Below are 27,329 nucleotides of genomic sequence, written 5' to 3' on the forward strand. Positions count from 1 at the left end.
ACCGAGCGGCGACGACTCAGACCCCGATGGTGCCACCGATGGGTGAGTCCAGTGTTGCCCCTGCCAGCACGAGTGCCCCGACCCCTGCTGCCACGCCCGCGGTCCCTGTAGAGGCGCCCGGCGCGGCGACGCTAGACCAGGCCGCAGCCGCGATGCCCTGCCCGGCCCGCCAAGCCCAGGCCGCCGCAGCGATGCTCTGCCCGGCCCGCCAAGACCCCACCGCAGCAGCGATGCTCTGCCCGGCCCGCCAAGACCCCACCGCAGCAGCGACGCTCATCCACGCCGCAGGCGAGGTGCTGAACCAGGCCGCAGCCACGCCAGGTGCGGCCCGCCAAGCTCCGATCGCTGCAGCGACGCCCAGCCCAGCCTGCACAGATCCCGTCGCAGCTGCGACGCCAATTCAGGCCGCCGCAGCGATGCCCTGCCCGGCCCGCCAAGAACCGGCCACAGTAGCGATGCCCGCTAAGACTCCAGCTGCGACCCTGAGTGAGACTGCGACAGCGACGCTGATCCAGGCCGCCGCCATGCAGGGCGCGGCCCGCCAAGACCAGGCCGCCGCCATGTCAGGCGCGGCCCGCCAAGACCAGGCCGCCGCCATGTCAGGCGCGGCCCGCCAAGACAAGAATGTACCTCTGTTTACCCCGGCCCGCAAGGCCAGAGCAGACACCGCTCCCCAGTCTAAGGAAGTCCCTGCTAGGAAGTCCCTGATAGGAGAGGACCCCGCATACTGGAAGCTGAAGGCTGACCTAGAGGCCCAGTTCCCACAGGAGATGGTGGACCGGTATCTGCTCCCTCCGCACACCCCCAAGGCGACTCCTGCAGCAACCACGCCAAAGAGTTCCCCGCCCGGGCCTGCTGATGAAAGTCCATCCCCAGCACTGCCACGCCAGGAGTGCTCAGAAGAACTAAGGGGGAGGGGAGGCCAGGAAGCTGAGAAGCTGACCCCGGAGCCATCAGCAGTGGATCCATGCCCCGGACCAGAGATGCTGCCGTATTCCCGCTGGGATGAAGAGAGCCCGACACCCTCTGCTGAAGAAGATCTGTCCAGGTACCTCACCTGGGAGCCGGCAAACAGTGAAGCAGCAACCCAGCGGAATCCAGCCCGTAGGACACGGCGCCGTAGCAGAACAAAGTTTGCCCCTGCACCGCAGTCTCCAGAGCAGAAAGACGAAGTCATGGCCAGAGACTTGGAAGAGAAACGGTTCCTGAGAAGGGCCAAATCCCAGGTTAGAGGTCCACTTTGTCGTGGTGTAGTAGAAGACTTCAGCTTGAAATCAGGATATGGCTTCATAGTAGCTCCTGGTATGAAGGAAGGCATCTTTGTTAACAGAAGAGACGTTAGAGCCCATTTGCCCAGAGGACATCCGGGAAGGAACTTACGGACAGGAGATTCAGTGGAATTCACCATGCACCAAGGAGAAAGAGGATGGTATGCATTGGATGTTACGCCATGTACCAGAGATTCCTATAGAAACCCAGCTGTCTCCATACCACAAGAAAAAGAAACAGATACAGAAGAAGAAAGGAAAGATAAAGAACCCACTGATGAGACTACCTCCGATGATGAGAGAAATGAAGGAAGCAACAGGTGCCGCAGCCCTACAGGCCCAAGCCCTGGTAAGGAGGAATCTATGTAAAGTGAAGTAAAGTAAAGTACAGCAAGTTACAGTTTTGACCAGTTTGCAACGTTTATAAGTTTAAGCATGTGCCCACATGAACTAATGTGAGAAACCCATAAACCTTAAGGCTATGAACTGGCTATAGCCACAAACTCTCGCAGTGTAAATAGTTACCCCAGAGGTACCACCACCAGAGCCAGCCTGTTTAGGGGCTTGGCTCGCCTGCAACCAGGGAGCACGTCTGTTTATGGGGCCTTGGCTCGCCTGCAACCAGGGAGCATGCCTGTTTATGGGGCCTGGCTCTCCACCACAAAGAGGGTACCTGGTCAGCACCAACTGTGGAGGCCGCCTCTGCATCCTGCCAGAAGAGGCTGAAGGCGCGGCTCCACCAGGCCAGGTATACCCTGAAACCACCAGACCATGAAAGCCGCCTCTACATCCTGCCAGAAGTGGCTGAAGGCGCGGCCAACGGGAGAGGCAGATTGGAGGAAAGGTCTGGGGAAACGGATGGCCCAAACCTGGTTACCAAAAGAAACCGGTGACCTGCCTCCTGAGAGGGTTTTTGGTGGGTTAACGAACTTGTGGGTGGAGGGTGGTGATGTATGGTACCAGGTGGTTTTAAAAGTTTTACCATGTTTTAATGTTTTATGCATTTTAAAATGTTGTCTTGCAGCCCGAGGACCTGCTGGTGATAACTAAGGGGGAATGTGGCGCCCCTGACCTGGTCAGGCACCACTGAGTACTGCACCCATGCTGGGGACAGTACAATACAGGTAATCCAGAAGGCTGACCGAGGTGTGACTACACAGGCGCATAGTGATCAGGTCTCACACATGTACCTTTGAGAGGACCCCTGGGGATCCCAGGAGGGGGCAGAGCCTTCACCTCCACTGGAAGAGTGGAGGGGGCGAAGCCTCCATCTCCACTCAAGGGGTGTGGTGGAGAGCCTGGTTGCTAGGTGGCGTAGGCAGGCACAAGAGGGAGAAGGAGGAGAACAGTCTGAAGCAGAGTGTGGAGGAGTGAGGAGCATGAAGTGGAGCTCAGACAGGAGCAGCAGTGCAGGTCCCTCAAGTGAGCCGGTTTAGTGTGCAGCTCAGGGAAAGCAGACGTGAGGAGCAGACCCTGGAGTTGTTGCAGTCTAACAGCGTCCGCGCAGTGACTACCGACGGGGGAGAACGGTCACCTGGTAGTGCTGCCCGAACCCCACACACAGCTGGAGAGAGAGCCGCGTAGTGGAAAGTACGGAGACTGTCAGGGAGTACCAGGCCCAAACGGGCGGCAGATCCCGGTGCGGGGATAGATCCACCTTTCCTTGCTAAACCTGCCGGTGTGGGGCCCTCAAAGCCCACGCCACAACACCCCAAAAGCCGCAGCCACGTAGCCACAGTTAGGGCCCATAGTTCACAGGAGGCAAGCAGCTGGAGTGATCTGGTCCAGGCGACAAGCAAACGGCAAACAAACGAGGGGAGCAGTTACTTCCCTGGGTGACCCCCATAGGGACTAAAAGTCGGGGTTACCACAAACCACAGAAGGGCTAAGGAAGGCGAGTCGGTAGCCACCCTCATCAGTCAGCCTGAAGGATACCTGGTTCCAGCCTGGTTCATCCCAGCTACGCCCGGGTTACTCACCCTGCCATCAACAGTGAGTAAAACCCCTGAAAGACATTCTGCTTGTGTGGAGTTATTCTGCGTCTTGTGGTTCTACACACCTACACTGGTCCCTGGGGCTTGCCTCACTCTCAGGAGGCTATTACAACTGACTGCACCCACCATCAGCCCCAGGCGTCCCTCAATCTGCAGTGGCGGTCCCCACTGACCGCAATTCTGAGAGTGGCGTCACGACAATCCTAGAAGAAGACCTCCTACCTGTGACAGGATCCAGCCGAGTGGAGTCCCTGAAGGTAATGCACCGACACAATACTTGTGGGGCTTCACAGATGCAAACTTAATTATACAGATAGCACAGCACGCGATCATAGCTCATTCTTTCTGTGAGGTAAAACATTTCTCTGCCTGTTTATAGAAAATGTTTACCTCACAGAAAGAATAATTAGATGAAAAACACATAATGCTTCATTCCTTTAAAACTGGAAGATGTCCAGCAGTGCCATCAGCTCAAAACTAACAATCAAAACTGCTGGAACATTATTGTAAATGTGAACAGGGTGCTAGCAAAAAAAAAACCAACAATCTATATGAAGTGAAAGCTGCACAACAAATGTAGAGAAATATGAAGAAGAATAACTGCTTTATGATACATAAGGAATGAAAAATACAATTAGCCATATGAAAAATGGAAAAAAAAATTAAATGTGACATTGCATAACTGCTGCGGTTTATTTGAAAAAAAGACATATTTAGCTAATGTATTGATCAATTCATTACTGCCCCATAACCAACTTCACGGTAATCTCTTATTTATGGGGTCCCTAACCAAATGTTACCTCTATATGCGGTTTAAACCTGCTTGTGTGCATGGGTACCTAACCAAATGTTACCTCTATGTGCGGTTGAAACCTGCTGTGTATGGGAGGCCAGGGACCTGGCTATATAGGAAATTAAATAATCATGGCTAAAGGGCGGGACTGGGTTCTCAGATATAGAGGTAACATTTGGTTAGGTACCCATGCACACAAGCAGGTTTTAATCGCATATAGAGGTAACATTTGGTTACGGACCCCATAAATAAGAGATTACCGTGAAGTTGGTATGGGGCAGTTATGCTTGTTCATATTTCTCTGAATTTGGTGTGCAGCTTTCACTTGATATAGATCAGCTCAAAACTGGCAGCAGCTACATCCACCCAGTGATTGATGATGTCTGCTCAGAAGTAGCCTTCATGGAAGAAAGAATTGTGGCCAAAATCCCTACCTTTCACATGGTCGAGCCTCCAAAGTTGTGTAAGACAGTTAAACTATTACCACTTCTATTTCTGATGCCATTCTTGCTTTCAAGTACACATTAGTATTTTATTACTGCAGTTAGTTCCGTATAGTTAAGATTTAAGTTAGCGGTAAATAGATATTTTTTTGTTTAGGTTGTCTAGAAATGAAACAAGAAATATTGCCCCTCTTGCCCATTGGTTGTGTCTGGTATTGCAGCTTAAGCGGGCTTTACACATGGCGATATCGGTCCCGATATCGCTAGCGTGGGTACCCGCCCCCATCTGTTGCGCGACACGGGCAAATCGCTGCCCGTGCCGCACAACATCGCCCAGACCCGTCACACATACTTACCTGCCCGGCGACGTCGCTGTGACCGGCGAACCGCCTCCTTTCTAAGGGGGCGGTCCGTGCGGCGTCACAGCGACGTCACGGAGCGGCCGCCCAATAGCAGCGGAGGGGCGGAGACGGAGATGAGCGGGACGCAACATCCTGCCCACCTCCTTCCTTCCACATTGTGGCCGGGAGGCAGGTAAGGAGAGGTTCCTCGTTCCTGCGGTGTCACACGGAGCGATGTATGCTGCCGCAGGAACGAGGAACAACATCGTTACTGCTGCAGTAACGATATTTGAGAATGAACCCACATGTCACCGATGAGCGATTTTGCACGTTTTTGCAACGATGCAAAATCGCTCATCGGTGTCACACGCAACGGCATCGCTAATGCGGCCGGATGTGCGTCACAAATTCCGTGACCCCAACGACTCCGCATTAGCGATGTGGTAGCGTGTAAAGCCCCCTTAAGTCACATTCAAGTGGGCAAGACTGAGCTGTAATACCACACACGGCCATTGAACCAGTAAGGCGCTATTTATAATTCTCCACAACCCCTATATGCTGGCAAATATATCAAATCCATAGATATCAAAGTCCCCGCTATGTTGTCCAACAACACATATAATGGAAGTAATAGCAAAGATGTTGGTTCTTGATGGTCCGTTAAAACAAATGAAACATAAAAACAAAACTGTATTCACTTGACAACTATATTTTTGTCCAAACCTCAGTTTAAAGCCAACAAATCCGATTGGAAATTAGTGCCTAATTCACACACTACAAATATTATTATATAAAGGGATGACAATATTATAATTTATGGTAGTTAAATGTCAATTCCTTTCTATGATATCCATCAGAAAAGAAGTGTTCCGAGCCTAGAACCTTCCGCTGTTCGGAAAGAAACTTCTCCCACTCCGCAGGCGCGTAACTGGAAAGGGTCCTGTGTTAGAATTTGCTTCAAAGTACTCCAAAAAATATTTACCGTACATAAAAAGTAAAAATTAAATGTATAAATTTAGAAATTTTAAAAGACCTATGGCAAAAATATTTATAAATAAAAAGAAGATTGCTCATTGAGTAAGAGCAGCTTTTAGCAAAAAATTGTATCTTTGGCTGCTTTTACTTGATCCTAAAGAGCACCCGTCACCAGGTCCAGTTTTTGCTCTTCTTTATTTCCCGCTACTTCCCTGAATGTTTTTTTTAATCTGTCATACCATGCCAGAGATAAGGTCCTTGGGTAAGACCAGCCTTCTTAGGCTTCTGGGCTTTCCACAAATTATTAATAATTTGTATCAGCACCCATCATCTGGTCCAGTTTTTGCTCTTCTTTAATTCCCGCCTCGCCCCTGAGTGTTTTTTTTATTTTTTTTTAATCCCTCATACCATTCCAGAGATAAGGTCCTTGGATAAGACCAGCCTGCATTGTCTTCTGGGCCTTGCACATATAAGCAATAATTTGTATCTTTGACTGCTTTTACTTGATCCTAAAGAGCACCCGTCACCAGGTCCAATTCTTATTTTTCATTAGTTCCCACTACTCCCCTGAGTTGTTTTTTTTTTTTAATCTGTCATACCATGCCAGAGATAAGGTCCTTGGGTAAGACCAGCCTTCTTAGGTTTCTGGGCTTTCCACAAATTATTAATAATTTGTATCAGCACCCATCATCTGGTCCAGTTTTTGCTCTTCTTTAATTCCCGCAACGCCCCTGAGTGTTTTTTTTATTTTTTTTTAATCCCTCATACCATTCCAGAGGTAAGGTCCTTGGATAAGACCAGCCTGCATTGGCTTCTGGGCCTTGCACATATAAGCAATAATTTGTATCTTTGACTGCTTTTACTTGATCCTAAAGAGCACCCGTCACCAGGTCCAGTTTTTGCTCTTCTTTATTTCCCGCTACTCCCCTGAGTTGTTTTTTTTTTTTAATCTGTCATACCATGCCAGAGATAAGGTCCTTGGGTAAGACCAGCCTTCTTAGGTTTCTGGGCTTTCCACAAATTATTAATAATTTGTATCAGCACCCATCATCTGGTCCAGTTTTTGCTCTTCTTTAATTCCCGCTACGCCCCTGAGTGTGTTTTGTTTATTTTTTTTTAATCCCTCATACCATTCCAGAGGTAAGGTCCTTGGATAAGACGAGCCTGCATTGTCTTCTGGGCCCTGCACATATAAGCAATAATTTGTATCTTTGGCTGCTTTTACTTGATCCTAAAGAGCACCCGTCACCAGGTCCAGTTTTTGCTCTTCTTTTATTCCCGCTACTCTTGAGCATTTTTTTAATCCATCATACCATTCCAGAGATAGGATCCTTGGGTATGACCATCCTGCATGGGCTTTTGGGCCTTGCACAAATTAGCAATAATTTGTATATTTTACTTCTTTTACTTGATCCTAAAGAGCACCGGTCATCTGGTCTAGTTTTGCTCTTCCTTAATTCCCGCTACTGCCCTAAAGATTTTTTTTTTTTTAAAATCCATTATACTATTCTAGAGTTAGAGTAATTTTTATTTACGGCTAATTCCTATGATCTTAAGGCTGTATGCGCACGTTGCGTCGTGTCCCTGCAGAAATTTCTGCAGGGATTTGACAGCACATGTGCGCGTCAAATCGCTGCAGAAACACTGCATAATAAATGCAGTGTTGCTGCAGAAAAAAAGCTGATTTCATGCGCTCTGGATGCAGCTTCTCCCATAGACAGAGCAGGAGCTGCATCCAATGCGCACGGAGTAAGTGACATGTTGCTTCTTAGAACGCAGCGATTTGGAACAAAATTTTGGCATCCAAATCGCTGCGCTCTCAAACGCAACGTGCGCACGTCTCATGCACAATCTTCATAGATTGTGCAGGGGACGCAGGTCGCATGCATTTACGCTGCGGTGCAATACGCAGTGGAAATGCATGAAAATCGGCAACGTGCGCATGAGCCCTTAGAAAGGGGACAGGGCTCAAAAGGTAATTAAGCTGAGCAATCTAAAGACCCCCCCTTACATAAAAGGAACCATCTCTCTAATACCCTATGGTAGAATTTAAAAAAATAAATAAATAAAATAGGGGTCAATAAAAGTGAAAAAAAACTTGATCTGGTGTCAGGTCCTCTGTAAAACACACATTGGACATGAGGAGTTTTTTTTGGGAGGAAGGTTGTTTGTCCACCCTGCCGCACACTTCAAGGCACTTATTCTTTCATGATGTAAGTGATAAATCTATCTAAAAGCAGAAGCTGGTAATCCCATTTTCTATAAAAGTAAAATATACTAAAAAAAAAAAAAAATTTACAAAAAAATCTAAAAACAAACCCAAACAGTCGTTGTCATTTCGAAAAAGAGTCACATGAAGGAAATTAGGTGAAATTACTCTTTAATTCCAAATATAGCATATTGGGAACCACGCCTCAATAATTCCTGTCTGGTGCACTGTAATAACTGTAGAAGCTTTATCATTTGGTACCTACTAATGTAGACGGTGGTCACAGAGAGACCTTGAGACACTTTTGTTTTGGGGGGGGAGAACGTAACCCATTATATGACCCCATTGGTCTTCAGTGTACTATACAATCACTTAGAACTCAAGCCTATATACTAGACTTGAGTAAAAAGATTGGAGGACCCTGGGCAAGTGATGACATCAGTAGTCCATGGCCGAGAAACCAGAGCCCTGTGAAGCTCCCCCAACTCCTCTTAGGCTAAGTACAACGTTATAGTTATGGCATTTCACCAGTCCTACTGCATTGGTGCCAGGGATGCCGGCAGGTAGGCTCTCTGGTTTGGCGGCCATGGACTACTGATATGTCTAGGCCATCTTTATGCTCAACTCTGCAGTATTACAGTATATCTACTACCAATGTCCATCAATTTGTTTTTTTTTTTACTTTTAGCTTTGAATCCCAAAGTGTCCTGAAGAGCGGCTGACTACTTGGAGATTTGGTAAACAAGAAAATACATAGACTTTATATGAAAACCTTTGGTTGGTCATTATTGACCATCTCCTCTAAGGATTTAGTAAAAAACACATTAAAAATGTGTGCCAAAGGGTATAATCCCTGGGCCCTGCTCAAATAAATCATCCATATAACCTGTGATCAAGTCTTGGAAAATATTGGCCGATGAGGCATTGATGTCAACATATGACCATCCCCAGACTCCCTTGATCCGAAAAGTTCAGCAGATGGCTTTTCAATCATTTCATTACCAACTTTTGACTTCCATTTTCCCATCAATCCCCCCGTATTCCCATCCATAATACATGCTCTACATTTCACTCTATCACCATACTGTCTACAGATATACAGTTCTTAATGCCGGCTGAGTTGGTCACCTTACTACCTACACCAGGGTCTGTTGGCTCTCATAGCTGGTGCTCTAAGTGTCCATCTAATCCATCTACACCTAATCCCCATCCCTATCAGGGGTTTGAATGATTAATAGGATATGTTGAAGTGGTCAAGTATGAGTTCACCAATAAGTTCCTTCTGCTTCGATCCTTTGACCAACCTAGTATTTTTGGGTTTCTTCCACTTTCAAGGTTTACGACAGGATTTAATAGTAGCTCATAAAAAAATAGTATCTCAAATGTTCCACATCCAGATAAATCAGCCATATGTGGTAAGACGTCACCAACCCAGAGACTCAACTTTTCCTATTTTTCACCATGGCAGGTCAATTGGAAAGAAAGATGCTTGTCAAAAGTCTGCAAAGAGATGGATATTTCCATTGCAATACTATTGAAGTATATCAAGCATTTGACATCTACTATACTATAAAATTAGCCTGCAGAATAGGTCAAGCTGACCGTGAATGTTAAAGACAAGCCCTTTCAGAATACAGCCCCAGGTAATCTACTGAGGTCCGACTCTTTATGTTCCCGTCTAAGAGAGAAAGCCACCAGCCAGGGAAAATGGAATAAATATAGATGGTACGAATTGATTTACAGGACCCGGTCTAGCGGCCATGTTGATAATCTCTGCCCGCCCAATAAGACCCCAGCGAAATGCTTCTTACTTGCCTGCATCCACGACTCTTCTTTTGATTAGCCAACTTGGCGCAACAATGATGTCATACCAGGCCTGCTATTCAAAAGTAGAAGCACGAATGCCATAAGGTTCTCAGGACTCTTGTGGCAACTAGACCATGTCCTACCAATCGATTTGTACCATCTCTAGTTGTAATACATGGCTGCCAGAAAAATGGCTATCCTAGTATTACAAGGATGGCTCCAGTCAATCATCTCATATGAGGCAGCTCTCCGTTTTGGTTAATAAAGTGGGGTAAATCTAGAAGACATTCTTCTATGATGTCCATATGGACAGTTCCCGAGACAACCCCTGTAGTCTTAAAGCCAAAATTAATTTTACAAACAGCTGATAGACATCTGAGGACAAATTTAGTCTTTCACTTACGGCCCCGTCACAAGCGTCGATTTATCGTGTGATCGCACCCGCCCCTATCGTTTGTGCGTCACGTGCAATTTCTTGCCCGTGTCGCACAAAGTCGGTCACCCCGTCACACGTACTTACTTCCCGAATGACCTCGCTGTGGGCGGCGAACATCCTCTTCCTGAAGGGGGAGGGACGTTCGGCATCACAGTGACGTCACACAGCGGCCGCCCAATAGAAGTGGAGGGGCGGAGATGAGCGCGACGTAACATCCCGCCCACCTCCTTCCTTTCTCATTGCCGGTGGGACGCAGGTAAGTTGTGTTCGTCGTTCCCGGGGTGTCACACGGAGCGATGTTTGCTGCCTCCGGAACGACAAACAACCTGCATCCAGGAATGTGACCGATATTTTGAAAATGAACGACGTGTCAACGAGCAACAATAAGGTGAGTATTTTTGCTCGTTAATGGTCGCTCGTAGCTGTCACACGCTATGATATGTCATACGATGCCGGATATATCGTAGCGTGTATTGGGGCCTTTACATTTATTCTGGTGGAAAACTGTTAAAAAAAGCAAAAATCTAAATTTGATGCAACTCATAGTTCCGTAAACACATGGTGCACCAGCCCCATCAAGCTCTGGCAACTTTTTAAAAATTGGGCGGAACATTGCCAGGAAGCGGTATGTCCAAGCAGCCTAACACATTCACTATAATTAATGTCTCATTAGTGGTGTACATTACAACAAAAATGTACTCCAATATACGAATGAGGTCCATTTCTTATGGTAGCTGGTGAACCATGTGACAAATTTAATAAGAGGCAAAAGCCTCTTTCATCCAGGTCATCCTTCATCGAGACTAGTATACAAAGATCCAGTCTTGAAGGATCAGGGCCAACATGTTCTTCATTCATTGGTCTTTCTAGAATACATTTTTTTTGTTAATTATGTTTGTTTTTGTATGTAATTTATTTTGATGGTAGACCATATATTTGGCATTACCATCACCAGGACCATGGTTCTCCACTTATAGATGGATCTTAAGCTTCATACTGGACAAATTAAGGACTCTCCGAAGTGATGTTTTTCTTTTCTTTTGTTTTTTTTTTCCCATCCTTGATACAGCTCCGTTTTTCCAGCTGTACTTGTTGTGTTGCATGTATCAGAGCTTTCATCAAAGGAAGATGAAAAGAAGCCATGGATGGCAGGGATTCATTCCTTCCCCATTGAGCTTTTATCACATCTGCTTGTCGAAAGTCATCTAAACATCCTTCGGCCAAGGTGGGGTGGGGAGTTATGCAAGATCACTTTTGATCAAAGTACGGTGAAGGATATCCCAATAATACCAGTGCTTATGAAATGCAAACCAACCCCCCCACTGAACCTTGTTTTCGGTCAGTTTAACCCCTGTAGTGACACCGTGGCCATTACTACAACTTGCAGATGCTCAATGTCTAAGCTGGTGATAGTTTCTGGAGATCAAAGAAAAGGTCTAAAATCAAACAATTTTTCGAGACTCGGGCTGAGATTTTGGTTAAAAAGTTCTTCTCTGGTTTAGTCTTCGGAAGCGCACCACTCCTCTGCCTCTAGGCTTCCTGATTGCGGTACCCTCCTGAATACTGACAATATAGACCATCAGCATAATTGAGCCACAAGAACAAACTGTGCACTGCATCAGAAGAGCAAAGGGATCTGGTCAGTTTTAGATCTAAAATCTGGTCAGCTTTATCTCTGGTTAGCTTAAGATCAGCTCTATTGAAAAGATTTTGTAAGCCCTACACATGCTCAGCCACCACTGGTAGACTGCAGTGGTGGTCAGTAACCAAGCCAACGAGCATGAAACAATTAAAATAAAAAATCCCTTTATAGGAAACTTGTAATCAGATTTGGTGACTATGAGCTGAGGCCACCACCACTGGGCTCTTATATACAGCATGCTGTATATAAGAGCCCAGGCTACTGAGTAGAATGTAAAAATCACTTTATAATACTCACCTAAGGGGCGGTGCGGTGCAGACTGGTCGGATGAGTGTCTCCGTTCTTCGGTACCGGCGCCTCCTCTTTCGGCCATCTTTGTCTTCCTTCTTCTGAGCCTGGGTGGATGACGTGTTCTACGTCATCCACACTAGCCGGCATTGAGGTCCCACTCATGCGCAGTACAATACATTGATCTGCCCTGCTCAGGGTAGATCAAAGTGCGCCTGCGCAGGACCTCAATGCTGGCCTATGTGGATGACGTAGGACGCATCATGCACCCAGGCTTCAGAATAAGGAGGACAAAGATGGTTGAAAGAGGAGGCGCCGGTACCAAAGAACGGAGACACCCACCCGACCAGTGTGCACCACACCAACTGTTTAGGTGAGTATTATAAAGTGATTTTTATGTTCTACACAGCGGCCTGGGCTCTTATATACAGCATGCTAGAATAATGTATACAAGAGCCCACTGGTGGTGGCCGCAGCTTATAGTCATCAAATCTGGTGACAAGTTCCCTTTAAGATTTTAAAAAGAAAAAAAATTAAAAATTGCAAAACTGCTTGTGTTTTTTTTCAAGCACTTTGCAAATTTAACCATAATTAATGTTGAGACAACCCCTTTAATAACGGCTTGTCATTCCCACGCACTGGGCCGGCGATGTCCATGGTTGGCACAAATGGAGAAGAGTTTTGCAAACTTTGCATAACTTTATACGAATTGTGGCTGTAGGGTTCTAGAATATACTATAAAAGGACACATGTAACAGTTCCTCTCGACTTGCATGGGACTGCCGGTGGACCTTTTTTTTAATTCTAGAACTTAGCTACATTTTGCATCTGCTTCACAGACGGTCACATTTTTAATCATGGCCCTGTCTTTCCTTGGGTTTAGACCTCCTGTCTTTTTATAAGGGAAATATGGGTCTGTAAAAGGAAATTGCCCATGAATGAAAAAAACAAAACAACCACAATGACTAGTCCCTGCCTTCAACCATTATCACTATGCGCAAGTTATGCAGCAAATGTAAAACCCATCTCATTTGCGGTGGCAGGTAAGTAACGTGGAAGGCAGCGTGATACAGCAGCTATATCTGCAGCCGGATGGAACTCACAAACCCAACTACCATGCATCAATAGAACAAAAAAAGATAAAAAAAAGAAACGCTGCATCAAATTAATACAACTCACAGAGAAATGGGTCAAATGAACCAAATTTGCCATTTTTCACGACACCTGCCGGTATATAAGTGAATATTTTACAGCCCTTTTTTGATTTTTTTTCCCCCTAGCACCGGCAAAGAACACTATGAGAGGTGAATATCACGATCAACCACAAACATGAAGTGGAGAAGTCATCCAATATACTGTATGGTCCGCAGTTTAAGCTTGAGCAAAATAAAAAAATAAACAAATTTGGCCAAAATATTGGAAAAAAAAATTTAATTTATGAAATAATTAGGATCTCAGAAACGGTAAGTAAAAAATTATCAAATACGGTAAGTAGCGTTCATAGGTAGTAAGTATTTGATAGGTTAAGAAAAAAATGTTAAAAATAAGGCACAAAAAAAGAAAACTTGCATATATATTTGTCTTATACAAAAGATATAAAGTTGTGTGTGTATATATACACACACATATATATATATATATATATACATACATACACAACACATATATAGATATTTTTATATATATATATATATATATATATATATATATATATATATATATATATATATATATATATATATATAAAAATATCTATATATGTGTTGTGTATGTATGTATATATATAGGTAAGGTAAGGTAGATATGCACACATTTATACACATATGTACATATAGATTTGCTTATATATGTGTGTACACACACACGCATATATATATATATATATATATATATATATATATATATATATATATAAATATATATACTGTATATAGATAGATATGTGTGTGTGTGTATATAAATATATATATATATACACACATATATACACACACACAAATATCTATATATATATATATATATATGTATATATGTATATATACATATATAAGCAAAGCTATATGTACACATGTATATAGATGTGTGTGTGTGTGTGTGTATATATATATATATGTACAAACATTCAGATTTATTTATGTGTATATATATATATACTCATATGTATATATAAAAATATATACCAGTGTATGTATATGTATGTGTTTATATTTGTGTGAGTATGTATATATATATATGTATGTATGTATGTATCTATCTATATGTGTATGTACAGTATGTGTTTGTGTATGTATGTATGTGTATATGTGTGTATATGTGTTTGTGTGTATGTATGTGTTTATATATGTATATGGATGTGTGTATGTATGTGTTTTTGTCTGCATGTATGTGTGTGTATATATGTGTATGTGTGTATGTACAAAGATGTGTGTTTGTGTGTATGTATGTAAGTATATGTGTTTATGTGTATGTATGTATGTGTGTGTATGTATGTGTGTGCATGTGTGTATATGTGTTTGCGTGTGTACGTATGTGATTTTTTGTATGTGTGTATGTATTTTTGTGTATGTCTATGTATGTGTGTGTGTATGTATGTATGTGTGTGTATGAAAATATACAATATTTTACTTTTGCTATTCATGAAGCCACCCATGGCTACTTAAAAACTATCTCCCAGCATTTTGTCAACCAGCCAAAACAGAATGCCAAAAAAATATAAAAAAATACAAAAATATTAAAAACCTATTCTTCCTTTACTTCCACTGCTTGCCCGTGAAGCTCAATCGCTAAAATGAACCACAAAGACTTGTTAATGTTTTTTTTATCTTTTCAAAAAACTATTTCACACCATATTTTTAACATGTGTTCTCACGCTGAGCAAAGAGAAAGATACAAAAAAAAGCAAAAAATAAAAAAATTAAAAAAAAAACGAAAAAGAAAAAAAGATCAATAAAATGCAATAAATTTTATTATTATTTTTGTGACATACGACATAGAATGAAAAGAGTGCGGCGGTGAGCGAGTGCAGGGGGTGTAGAGACTGACTTTAAGAGTTTATATCAACAACATATGTGGAAGTGCAGGCGGGAGGGGATTTTTTTTTTTTTTAGGTGAAATAATTCCTCGGCGAGGCCGGATTGTGCTGAACACCTGCAAACATCAAACACAAACTGCTGTTTCTTTACTGGGCTGAAAAAAAAAAAAAAAGGCTTTCATGTGAAAAAATGTTCCATGGGAATGTGAGGACTAAGACTCATGTTACAGTCCGGCTCTCTGCAGACTGTGCCCCTCTGTGGAGATCCAGAGGGCGGAAAACCCAAACCTGCTCCTGGGTGCACCGCACCGTCTGCAGCTTCCACCATTGTCAAAAAGGCTCCACACGTGCAGGAGGAAGCGTAAATATGAAATATGACTGCGCACTGCGAAATCTGCAACCAGACAGCTTTTGTTGCAATATTTATTTTTTTTTATTTTCCAATGCAAAATAATTCCTAGAACACACATACAAAAAAAAATAAAAAAAAAAATTAAATACCCAAAAGACTCAGCAGCTTGAAGGCATTACATAAAACTGACATCTGCTCTTGTCCAATCTTTCACACTTCTGCAGCTGAAAAAGGCGCACAATGGTCTCCGCTGCACCTGTCCAATAATAAGGCAGGGGGTGAGGATGGATACTTTCAGCTTCCCGCTAATACACAGGTAATGGCGACCTGAGACGGCCGTGATCTCCGCGGCATACAGAGCCGGGTCCTCACACAATCCTACACCGGACCGGACATCCACGTGCTGCACGGAGCCGGCGAGTGCCGAGTAAATCAGGAAATGTCATCCATTACCGGGAAGCTGCTCCTTTACCGAAAACTCATCATTGATGTGGTCTACAGTGTGATATAGGCCGGAAGAAAGCTCCAAAGACTCCCGACAAAAACTTCCATCTATCTATCCATCCATCCATTCATTCATCTATTTAACTATCTATCCCTCTATCTATCCCTCTATCTATCTATATATCCCTCTATCTATCTATCTATCTATCTATCATCTATCTATCTATCTATCTATCTATCTATCTATCTATCCCTCTATCTATCTATCTATCCCTCTATCTATCTATCTATCCCTCTATCTATCTATCTATCTATCTATCTATCTATCTATCTATCTATCCCTCTATCTATCTATCTATCTATCTATCTATGTATCCCTCTATCTATCTATCTATCTATCTATCCCTCTATCTATCTATCCCTCTATCTATCTATCTATCTATCCCTCTATCTATCTATCCATCTATCTATCCCTCTATCTATCTATCTATCTATCTATCTATCTATCTATCTATCTATCTATCTATCTATCTATCTATCTATCTATCTATCCCTCTATCTATCTATCCCTCTATCTATCTATCTATCTATCCCTCTATCTATCTATCTATCTATCTATCTATCCCTCTATCTATCTATCTATCTATCTATCTATCTATCTATCTATCTATCTATCTATCTATCTATCTATCCCTCTATCTATCCATCTATCCCTCTATCTATCTATCTATCTATCTATCCCTCTATCTATCTATCTATCTATCTATCTATCCCTCTATCTATCTATCTATCTATCTATCTATCTATTTATCTATCTATCTATCCCTCTATCCATCTATCTATCTATCTTTTATCTTCAGCATATCTATGTATGTAACTTTGTGTCCATACATCTATATATCTATCATTCCACATCCAATACAAAGAAGTATCTCTATTGGTTTATCTATACATCTATCCATGAAAGCAATTATCTGTCTATGTATATATCTACTTGTGTAGATGGTTATAAACTATAAACAATACAAAGAATAATCTATCATGTATATATCTTATTGATTTTTATAGTATCTATTCATTTATATTTTTCTACATGTCTATCCAAAGGCACTCCAAAGAAGTATATTTTTATCCATCTGTCCATTCATCTATCAGTCAATAAGCAATCCAATTAATCAAATGAAGTATCTATGTATTTATCGTACATCCATCCATCGCTCTATCTATCTATCTATCTATCTATCTATCTATCTCTTTATCTATCTATCTATCCCTCTATCTATCTATCTATCTATCTATCTATCTATCTATCTATCTATCTATCTATCCCTCTATCTATCTATCTCTTTATCTATCTATCTATCTATCTATCCCTCTATCTATCTATCTGTCTTTCTATCCCTTTATCTATCTATCTATGATCTATGTATCTATCTATCTATCCATCTATTATCTATCTATCCTTCTATCTATCCATTTATCCATCTATCTATCCATCTATCTATCCCTCTATCTATCTATCTATCTATCCATCTATCCCTCTATCTATCTATCTATGTTTATCTATCTATCTATCTATCCATTCATCCATTTGATATCTATTATCTATCTATCCATCGCTCTATCTATTCATCAATCCATCTCATTTCTTTCTATCTATTTATCTATCTATCCATCACTCTATGTATCTATATATCTTTCTGTCCATCTGTCTATCTATCTATGCATTCATCCATCTGATATCTATCTATCAATCCATAATTTTATCTATCCTTCTATCTATCTATCTATCTATCTATCCCTCTATCTTTCTATCTATCCATCCCTCTATCTATCTATCTATCTATCTATCCCTCTATCTTTCTATCTATCTATCCATCCCTCTATCTATCTATCCATCCCTCTATCTATCTATCCATCCCTCTATCTTTCTATCTATCTATCTATCTATCTATCTATCTATCTATCTATCTATCTATCTATCTATCTATCAATCCCTCTATCTATCCCTCTATCTATCTATCTATCCCTCTATCTATCTATCCATCCCTCTATCTATCCCTCTATCTATCTATCTAGCCCTCTATCTATCCATCCCTCTATCTATCTATCTATCTATCTATCTATCTATCTATCTATCTATCTATCTATCTATCTATCTATCCATCTATCTATCTATCCCTCTAGCTATCCCTCTATCTGTCTATCCATCCATCTCTCTCTATCTATCTATCCCTCTATCCATCTATCTATCTATCTATCTATCCCTCTATCTATCTATCCCTCTATCTATCCCTCTATCTATCTATCTATCTATCTATCTATCCCTCTATCTATCTATCTATCTATCTATCTATCCATCCATCTCTCTCTATCTATCTATCCATCTATCTATCTACCTATCTATCTATCTATCTATCTATCCATCCATCTCTCTCTATCTATCTATCCATCTATCTATCTATCTATCTATCATCTATATTTCTTTGTAGATTTATCCACAAACTTTGCATACTTTGTTCCCATTTCTGAAAAATACCTTCGTTTTTATCGATTGCAATCAGCCCGCACTGTAATGAGAGTATCCAGCCTCAAGAAATAACTGGTAAGTCATAACACAATCATTACCTATATTACTACTAATTATGGGTAAGGAAAAAGCGAAAGGAAAAAAAAAAGATTCTATTCATGCAAAGCCATCATGCCCTGTCTGTGCGTCCTGGGGGGCTTCTGCTGTAATTCTACGTGTAACATTACTGCAAGGACTTCGCTATTAAGTTTCCAAACTGGAAATGGTTGTGAAAGTTCATGTAGCGAGTAATATTTCCTCTGTTCATTTGCAGTAAAGAGTTGATGACATTCAATCCCATGATTTCAAATTATGACGAGGCTCTTCCACTATCTACAGGCAAATGTGCGAGTGCCAGTCACTCTAAAACATTGCAGCTGTTAGATTTGTAAATGGGGGAAGGGGGGAGTTGGATCTTTTGTGTATTCCATCCAAAATCCTTTGACCAAAAAAAAAAAAAAAAAAAAAAAAAAGGGGTGAGGGGGTTGGAATATGTATTTTTGGAAACAAAAGAAATGTTATATGTTTACGGCCTATGCCCAGAGCTTGGCGTGTCGTACGGATTACAGCCAGCTATTTAGGTACCTCTGGCACTGGATGCCAATCTGGGCATGACAGAGCCAAATTGTCTGAAACAACCTCTGATCACTGATCTCTTCTTCTACTCACTCTCCAGAGCCACCAAATATAACTTTCCACTAAAAAGCAAAAAATAAAAAAAAAACATAAAAAAGTAGCCAAAAATGTATACAAAAAAACATAAAAAGTAGCCAAAAGATTATAAAGCAAAAAACATAAAAAAGTATCCAAAAGGTTATAAAACGAAAAACATGAAAAAGTAGCCAAAATATTAGAAAATAAAATACGTAAAAAGTATCCAAAACAGTAGAAAACAAAAGCATAAAAAGTAGCCAAAAGGTTCTAAAATGAAAAACATAAAAAAAAGTATCCAAAAGATTATAAAAAAGAAAAACATGAAAAGTATCCAAAAGAGTATAAAATAAAAAAGTAGCCAAAAAATATAAAATAAAAACAAAGAACGTAGCCAAAAGGTTATAGACAAAAAACATAAAAAGTAGTCAAAAATTCTAAAACAAGAAGATAAATAAGTATCCAAAAGAATATTACAACAAAAAAACATAAAAAGCAGCCAAAAATTCTAAAATGAAAACATAAAAAATAGCCAAAAGGTTAAAGACAAAAACATAAAAAAGTAGTCAAAGAATTCTAAAGCATAAACATAAAAAGTAGCAAAAAGAGTCTAAAAAAATAAAAAATAATCAAAAATTCTAAAACAAAAACACAAAAAAGTAGCCAAAGAATTATAAAGCAAAAACATAAAAAGTAGCAAAAAGAGTATAAAAAAAAAAATCAAAAATTCTAAAATAAAAACATAAAAAATAGCTAAAAATTATAAAATAAAAACGTAAAAAATAGCCAAAAGGTTATAAACAAAAATATGAAAAAGTAACCAAAAATGAGAAAATAAAGACATAAAAAAATGGTGAAAAATTATTAATTACCATATGTAATACCATATGTAATACCAAATGTAATACCATATAATAGCCTAAAAAATTGATTCCGTAATTATAAAAAATATAAAAAAATTACAGCAAAATAATCCAGGATCATTTTACGGAAATGTCACACCTTGGAATAAAGACCAATGACAAAGCAACCCCCCCCGCCCCACTCCTAAAAAAAAGCAAACTGTCAAACAGCCCAGGAAAAAATAAAACGCGTTTTACATACTTGGCCCGGTAAAATGTCCACTTGCCAAAGACGTTGGTCCATTTTTCCCACTGCTGACAGGAGGGGAAAACATCTGAAACAGACAGAACAGAAGAAGTTGAAGAGAACTTCATAGTTCCATGGATTTTAAAAAAAAAAAACAATAATATTTTGAATTAATTGTCCCCAAAATTTCAAATTTTAATTATGGCTAAAAGTAGATTTGCTTGATTTTTTTACCATTTTTTTTTTAAAATAAATATATATATATATATATATATATATATATATATATATATATATATATATATATATATATATAAAATTAGACAATAGAGTGATGGTCAAAATGTCAAACCTTTTGTAAAGATTCACTATCTCATCAATGACAGTGACGCTATGTAAACATCCATGTAAATGCACACAACAGAGGAAACAAATCACAATTCTGCAAAAGGGAGAAATTTTTTTTTTTTCTATTTTTTTTTAGATTCTAATTGGTTTTCGACGTGTCTGGTGGTGGATACGCACCTTCCCTGAGTCACACATGCAAGTAAAAAAAAAAAAAATTCTAACAAATGAAAAGTGCAAGAACAGAAAGAGAGAGAGAGGGAGACAGAGGGGCTGTAATGTGCCTGGGGCTACGGATCTAGTCCAAACTTCCGAAAGCCATCTCTTAGGGGAGGAAATTCTTTCGCCCAGGAATAAAAGAAAAGCCAAGATGCTACATTCCAATCAAGCCAGGCGATAGTGTCACATATTCCATACACATACATGCACAATCCGGCGTTTCGAATACCTCCCAGATGTTTGCAGCGGTTCCAAACAAGTGGGACACTGTTGGAATCCAAAAGCCAATTTTTTTTTTCTTTAACTCCCCCCTGCCTTGCTCCCCCAACCCTAACCCCAACCCTCCCAAGTAAACAAAAAAAAAGTACATGAAAACCTTTCGAGGAGACACCTGGGGATAAGCATTTTACTTGGTAATTACAAGAGATCAACTCTGGTCCCCTACACGGAAAGACAAGCAAGTTTTCTTCTATAGGAGTGCCAAGGCAAAAAAAAAAAAAGAAGACAGCGAGAGAGCTGCAAGGGATGGGAAACCATCCAGAATTACAAATATCACAAGCCAATAAAAAAAAAATAAATTAAATAAAATATGAAATGGATGGAAAAAAAAACCCAAAACCATCAGCGTGCAAATAATAATAGTAAAAGAATGCTTGCAACCGAAACAAAACAGAATAGCAACAATGTAACAAAAAATAAGCTTTGCATATTTACCATGGATTTCCAATGGCAACAACTCAGGTAACACAGAGTTTGCTATGTTTTATTATGGGCTGTTGATGTTGTTTTTTTTTGTTCCTGCCGCTCAGCCTAGTTGCTAGTTGTAGAATTTTTTGGATGTGTTTGTATTTTTTTGTTGTTGTTGTTGTTGTTTTGTGTTTACAGCTGTTGTTTTTAATTTCCACCGTGGGTTCTTACCGCACTGAAATCCAGTAAATCACTCAGTTCTTTGTCCGTCCCTAAGGCAGCCATTCGCTGTTGGTGATTCATTTTAGGAAAAGGATACAGGCACCTAGGAACATGGGTTTGGAGTCACTAGGGCCTGTGCATCAGGAAAGGGTTAATTGCGAGGGGGGGGGGGTTAAAAAAAAAAATAACAAAAGCGCCTTGGAAGCCTGAAAAATAGCACTATTCTGGGTACCCAATCCCAGACCCAAATAGTGCTGTTTTGGGCTGAATTCTGCTCAGCAGTGCCTGCTTTCAGTCCCCTCCCCTACTCCCCCCCCAACTTGTGCAGGGCTTGGGTGGGCATGGCTACTTACTGCTTGCAAGGGGCGAGTTTGTGTCTGCTCCTCCTCCTTCTTAGCTCCCTCCTGTCAATGATTGGTGCCAGGTTCCAGCACAAACAATAGGGGGGGAGCAAAGTGGGCCAAGTCCCCCCCCTCTTGCAAACTTCTTAGTCACTAGGAAATGTCCAGCTCAAGTTCAGGTTTGCAATGACCCCCAAGATGCAGAAGAAGAAGAAGAAGCGGCAGCAGCAGCAGCGGTGGTGGTGGTGGTGTCAGCAACAGCAACAAGCAAGAGTTGTGTGTTGTGTCCTCTTCCCCTGGCTCAGTATGTGCTGTGTGCAGACATCAGCTAGCTGAGAGGCTGGGAGTGGAGGAGGAGGATGAGGGGGAGGTGGGAGTGGAGGAGGAAGAAGAGGAGGAGGAGGAGGATGAGGGGGGTTTTGGAGCGATGATCCCCTCTCTTGACTAAAGCAGCAGCAGCAGCCTCCTGGCTCATCTACTAGGATGCTAGTAGCTACAATACCCTTCACTTTGGCATGGCATCCCTCATCCTGCTCCTGGACTTTGCAATGCACGTGGATAATGGCTACTTCTTCTGCAATTTTGCAACAATTTTTCAAAAGTTGTGATCAGCTTTGTAGCTTTTGGACATTTTTTCCTCCCAGTGCACACAGCTGTCCCTTTCATGGCTTTGCCAGAGTGGAGTTCTAGATAGAATTTGGGCATTTCGAGGAGATTGTGCTCAGGTCTATACACATGTAACACTGCTGAACTGGTCACATTTGGGGTTGCACAGTTATGCATCTATATTCTGTGCATATTCCTCTCCTAGGTCACATGCCTAGGATATTACACTCCTAGGTCACATTTGGGGTTGCACAGTTCTGCATCTTTATTGTATGCATATTAGACTCAGGTCACATTTGGGGTTGCACGGTTCTGTATTGTATGCATGTTACATTCCTAGGTCACATGTATATGATATTACACTCCTAGGTCACATTTGGGGTTGCACAGTTCTGCCACTTTATTGTATGCATATTACACTCCTAGGTCACGTATAGGGTTGCACAGTTCTGCACATTTATTGTATGCATATTACACTTCTAGGTCCCATGCATATGATATTAAACTCCTAGGTCACATTTAGGTTTGTACAGTTTTGCATCTTTATTGTATACATATTACACTCCTAGGTGACATTTAGGGTTACACAGTTCTGCATATTTATTATATGCATATGATATTACACTCCTAGGTCACATTTGGGGTTGCACAGTTCTGCATCCTTATTGTATGCAAATAACACTCCCAGGTCATGTTTGGAGTTGCACAGTTCTTCCATCTTTATTGTACTCATATTACACTCCTTAGGTCATATTTGGGGTTGCACAGTTCTGCCTCTTTATTGTATGCATATTACACTCCTAGGTCACATGCATATGATATTACACTCCTAGGTCACAGTTGGGGCTGCACAGTTCTGCCTCTTTATTGTATGCATATTACACTCCTAGCTCACATACATATGATAATAAACTCCTAGGTCACATTTGGGTTTGCACAATTCTGCATCTGTATTGTATGCATATTACACTCCTAGGTCACATTTGAGGTTGCACAGTTTTGCCTCTTTATTGTATGCATATTATACTCCTAGGTCACATGCATATGATATTATACTCCTAGGTCACATTTGGGGTTGCACAGTTTTGCCTCTTTATTGTATGCATATTACACTCCTAGGTCACATGCATATGATATTACACTCCTAGGTCACATTTGGGGTTGCACAGTTCTGCATCTTTATTGTATGCATATTACACTTCTAGGTCACATTAGGGGTTGCACACTTCTGGATCTTTATTGTATGCATATTACACTGAGGCACAGTTCTGCATCTTTATTGTATGCATATTACACTCCTAGGTCACGTATGGGGTTGCACAGTTCTTTCTGCCTCTTTATTGTATGCATATTACACTCATAGGTCACATGCATATGATATTACACTCCTATGTCACATTTGGGGTTGCACAGTTCTGCATCTTTATTGATTGCACACATTTAGGGTTGCAGAGTTCTGCATTTTCTTTGTACACATATTACACTCCTAGGTCATGTAGGGGTTGCACAGTTCGTCCATCTTTATTGTATGCATATTACACTCCTAGGTCATGTTTGGGGTTGCATAGTTTGTCCATCTTTATTGTATGCATATTACACCACTAGGTCACATTTGGGGTTGCACAGTTCTGCCTCTGTATTGTATCCATATTACACTCCTACAGTGCAATTTGTAGTTCTTGGGGGACTACAAGTCCCTGCTTGCTGCACCTGGCCTGGCGGTTTCCTGAGCAGCTGCAGAATCGCCAAGCTCTTTGGAGAAAGCTGTCTGGTTAACTCTTTCCAGTTCTGCACTGATTCGCACTCTCGCTATGCACTGACGATACGCTTTGAGCATGGAAAAGCATGTGCATATGTCATATATACATACACCCACCCTCCCCGACTAAACCCCCTCCCTTTTTATATCTTGGAGGAAGTAAGCTTAGGAAAAAAAAAAAACCACCAAGGCTCTTTAAAGACACCTGCAGCAAATAAATCCTCCGCTCTGAGACGCTTGGCTTAACCCTTTGCACGCCAAAGTCTGCTTATACATTCTTGTATCGTTCTTTTTTTTTTTTTTTCTCAGTAGACCTTGGACATTTTACATATCCTGCACAAATATACGCAATTAAATCCTCTTACAAAAGATTTCCATGCTGGTCCCAAAATGATGTATTTACATGCCCCCCCCCCAAAAAAAAAAAAAAATTGCAACAGTGATTGAAAAATATTGAATTCCTCCAAAAGTACATTAAAATGTTTTACAAATATCACAGCAATTATTAGTAAATAAACCCCCATAATGTTTGTAAATAATTGAAAGGATCGTAAAATCAGTTCGGGTCCATTGGGTCACATTCTGCACCGTCAACATTGCCGATCCTACCGGGGGCCTCAGCCGATCCCCAAAAATGAAATACATTACATATAGAATTTTTGAGAACAATGTCGGATTAATTTATATCGACATTTTAACTACTTTGTATTAAGATGTGAATTGAGGGGAAAAAAACAATATAAATAAATTAAAAAAAATGATACAAAATAAAAAAAAATAATAAACAGAAGACGATTTAGTCTAGAAAAATGTGAAAGGAAGAAAGTGATTTATTTGATCTGAAAGAGTTTAATCACGACAATTACCGGTAAAACTTTTTTCCAGCAAATGGCAATTTTTTAAAAAAAAAAGTCCTTGGTCAACAAGATCCCAAAAGAGCTCAGTCATTTATTAGTTAAAAAACAGTGAAAAATGGAATAAAATTGTATCAACGACCCGGATTCGTGAAGAATTGACACTTTGGGTCCGATATTGCCATTTTTTGAAGGCATGTTTTCTTTTTTGTATTCGCTGATCTTTTCTTACACCAAATTTTCCAAATTGGTGCAGACTGTTCATCAATTGGGGCAAAATCACAAATGCTCTTTTTTGATGTTTAACCATTTTTTGGGTTTTATTTTAGCATCAAAAGTCACAAATTTATAAAAAAAAGTCACAAAAAAATGCAAACATTTTTTCCAAAAATATTACTCCGGGCAGAGACTGGAATAAAAAAAAAATGGGATATTTGGTAAATCAGTCTCATTTCATCACTGTCTAAAATATCTGGATGAACAAAGGAAAACTTAAAAAAAAAAAAGACTCAAAAATTAAGGACGACTCAAAAAATAAGGATGACTCAAAAAGTAAGGACGAGTCAAAAAATAAGGACGAGTCAAAAAGTAAGACGACTCAAAAAATAAGGATGACTCAAAAAGTAAGGACAACTCAAAATATAAGGACAACTCAAAAAATAAAGACAACTCAAAAAATAAGGACGATTCAAAAAGTAAGGACTACTCAAAATATAAGGACAACTCAAAAAATAAAGACAACTCAAAAAGTAAGGACGACTCAAAATATAAGGACAGCTCAAAAAAGAAAGATGACTCAAAAAATAAGGACGACTCAAAAAGTGAGGACGACTCAAAAAGTAAGGACGAGTCAAAAAATAAGGACGAGTCAAAAAATAAGGACGACTCAAAAAATAAGGACGACTCAAAAAGTGAGGACGACTCAAAAAGTAAGGACGAGTCAAAAAATAAGGACGAGTCAAAAAATAAGGACGAGTCAAAAAATAAGGATGACTCAAAAAATAAGGACGACTCAAAAAATGAGGACGACTCAAAAAGTAAGGACGACTCAAAAAGTAAGGACGACTCAAAAAGTAAGGATGACTCAAAAAGTAAGGACAGCTCAAAAAATAATAACGACTCAAAAAATATGGACGGTTCAAAAAGTAAGGACGACTCAAAAAGTAAGGACGACTCAAAAAGTAAGGATGACTCAAAAAGTAAGGACAGCTCAAAAAATAATAACGACTCAAAAAATATGGACGGTTCAAAAAGTAAGGACGACTCAAAAAGTAAGGACGGTTCAAAAAATGACGACTCAAAACATAAGGACGACTCAAAAAGTAAGGATGACTCAAAAAGTAAGGACAAGTCAAAAAATAAGGACGACTCAAAAAGTAAGGACGACTCAAAAAGTAAGGACGACTCAAAACGTAAGGACGACTCAAAACGTAAGGACGACTCAAAACATAAGGACGACTCAAAACATAAGGACGACTCAAAACATAAGGACGACTCAAAACATAAGGACGACTCAAAACATAAGGACGACTCAAAACATAAGGACGACTCAAAAAGTAAGGACGATTCAAAAAATGACGACTCAAAAAGTAAGGACGATTCAAAAAGTGGCGCAAAATAAAATAGAGAATAAGGCGCAAATAATGTATGTAAACTTGTAAACTGTGTGTTACTTACTGATCTGACACTGATTTTTATCTCGTGATTTTCTTTTTCATCCACAGATAAGTAAAATTGTAAATTCTGCTGATTTCCTGCTACCAGAGAACAACTACAAGAGCTGAGATAATAAATAATAATAAATAATAATAATAAAAAATAATAATAATAATAACAAGATGACAGATCTGGGCCACCGCCATTTGTGACATGAAACTAGTATCACCATTAATAATAATAAACAATGGTCTATAATGAACGTGAATCGTAGAAAACACATGAAATAAGGAAAGTTTAAAAGATTCC

At 40.5% G+C, this 27,329-nt stretch overlaps 1 protein-coding gene across 1 annotated transcript in view; it reads right to left on the reverse strand.

Moving 5' to 3' along the window:
* Nucleotides 1-22,030, reverse strand: part of TCF4 (transcription factor 4) — a 633,301-nt gene extending 611,271 nt beyond the window's left edge. The window contains exons 1-2 of the mRNA XM_075329425.1: nt 21,814-22,030; nt 20,347-20,419 (exon numbers count right to left, since the gene is read on the reverse strand). Coding sequence (XP_075185540.1) covers nt 20,347-20,419; nt 21,814-21,885 — 145 coding nt within the window. The 5' untranslated portion in view covers nt 21,886-22,030. The remainder of the gene's footprint in view (nt 1-20,346; nt 20,420-21,813) is intronic.
* Between the last annotated feature and the right edge of the window lie 5,299 nt (nt 22,031-27,329).

Source organism: Anomaloglossus baeobatrachus, chromosome 1, assembly GCF_048569485.1.
Source record: "Anomaloglossus baeobatrachus isolate aAnoBae1 chromosome 1, aAnoBae1.hap1, whole genome shotgun sequence".
In the NCBI taxonomy this organism is placed as follows: domain Eukaryota; kingdom Metazoa; phylum Chordata; class Amphibia; order Anura; family Aromobatidae; genus Anomaloglossus; species Anomaloglossus baeobatrachus.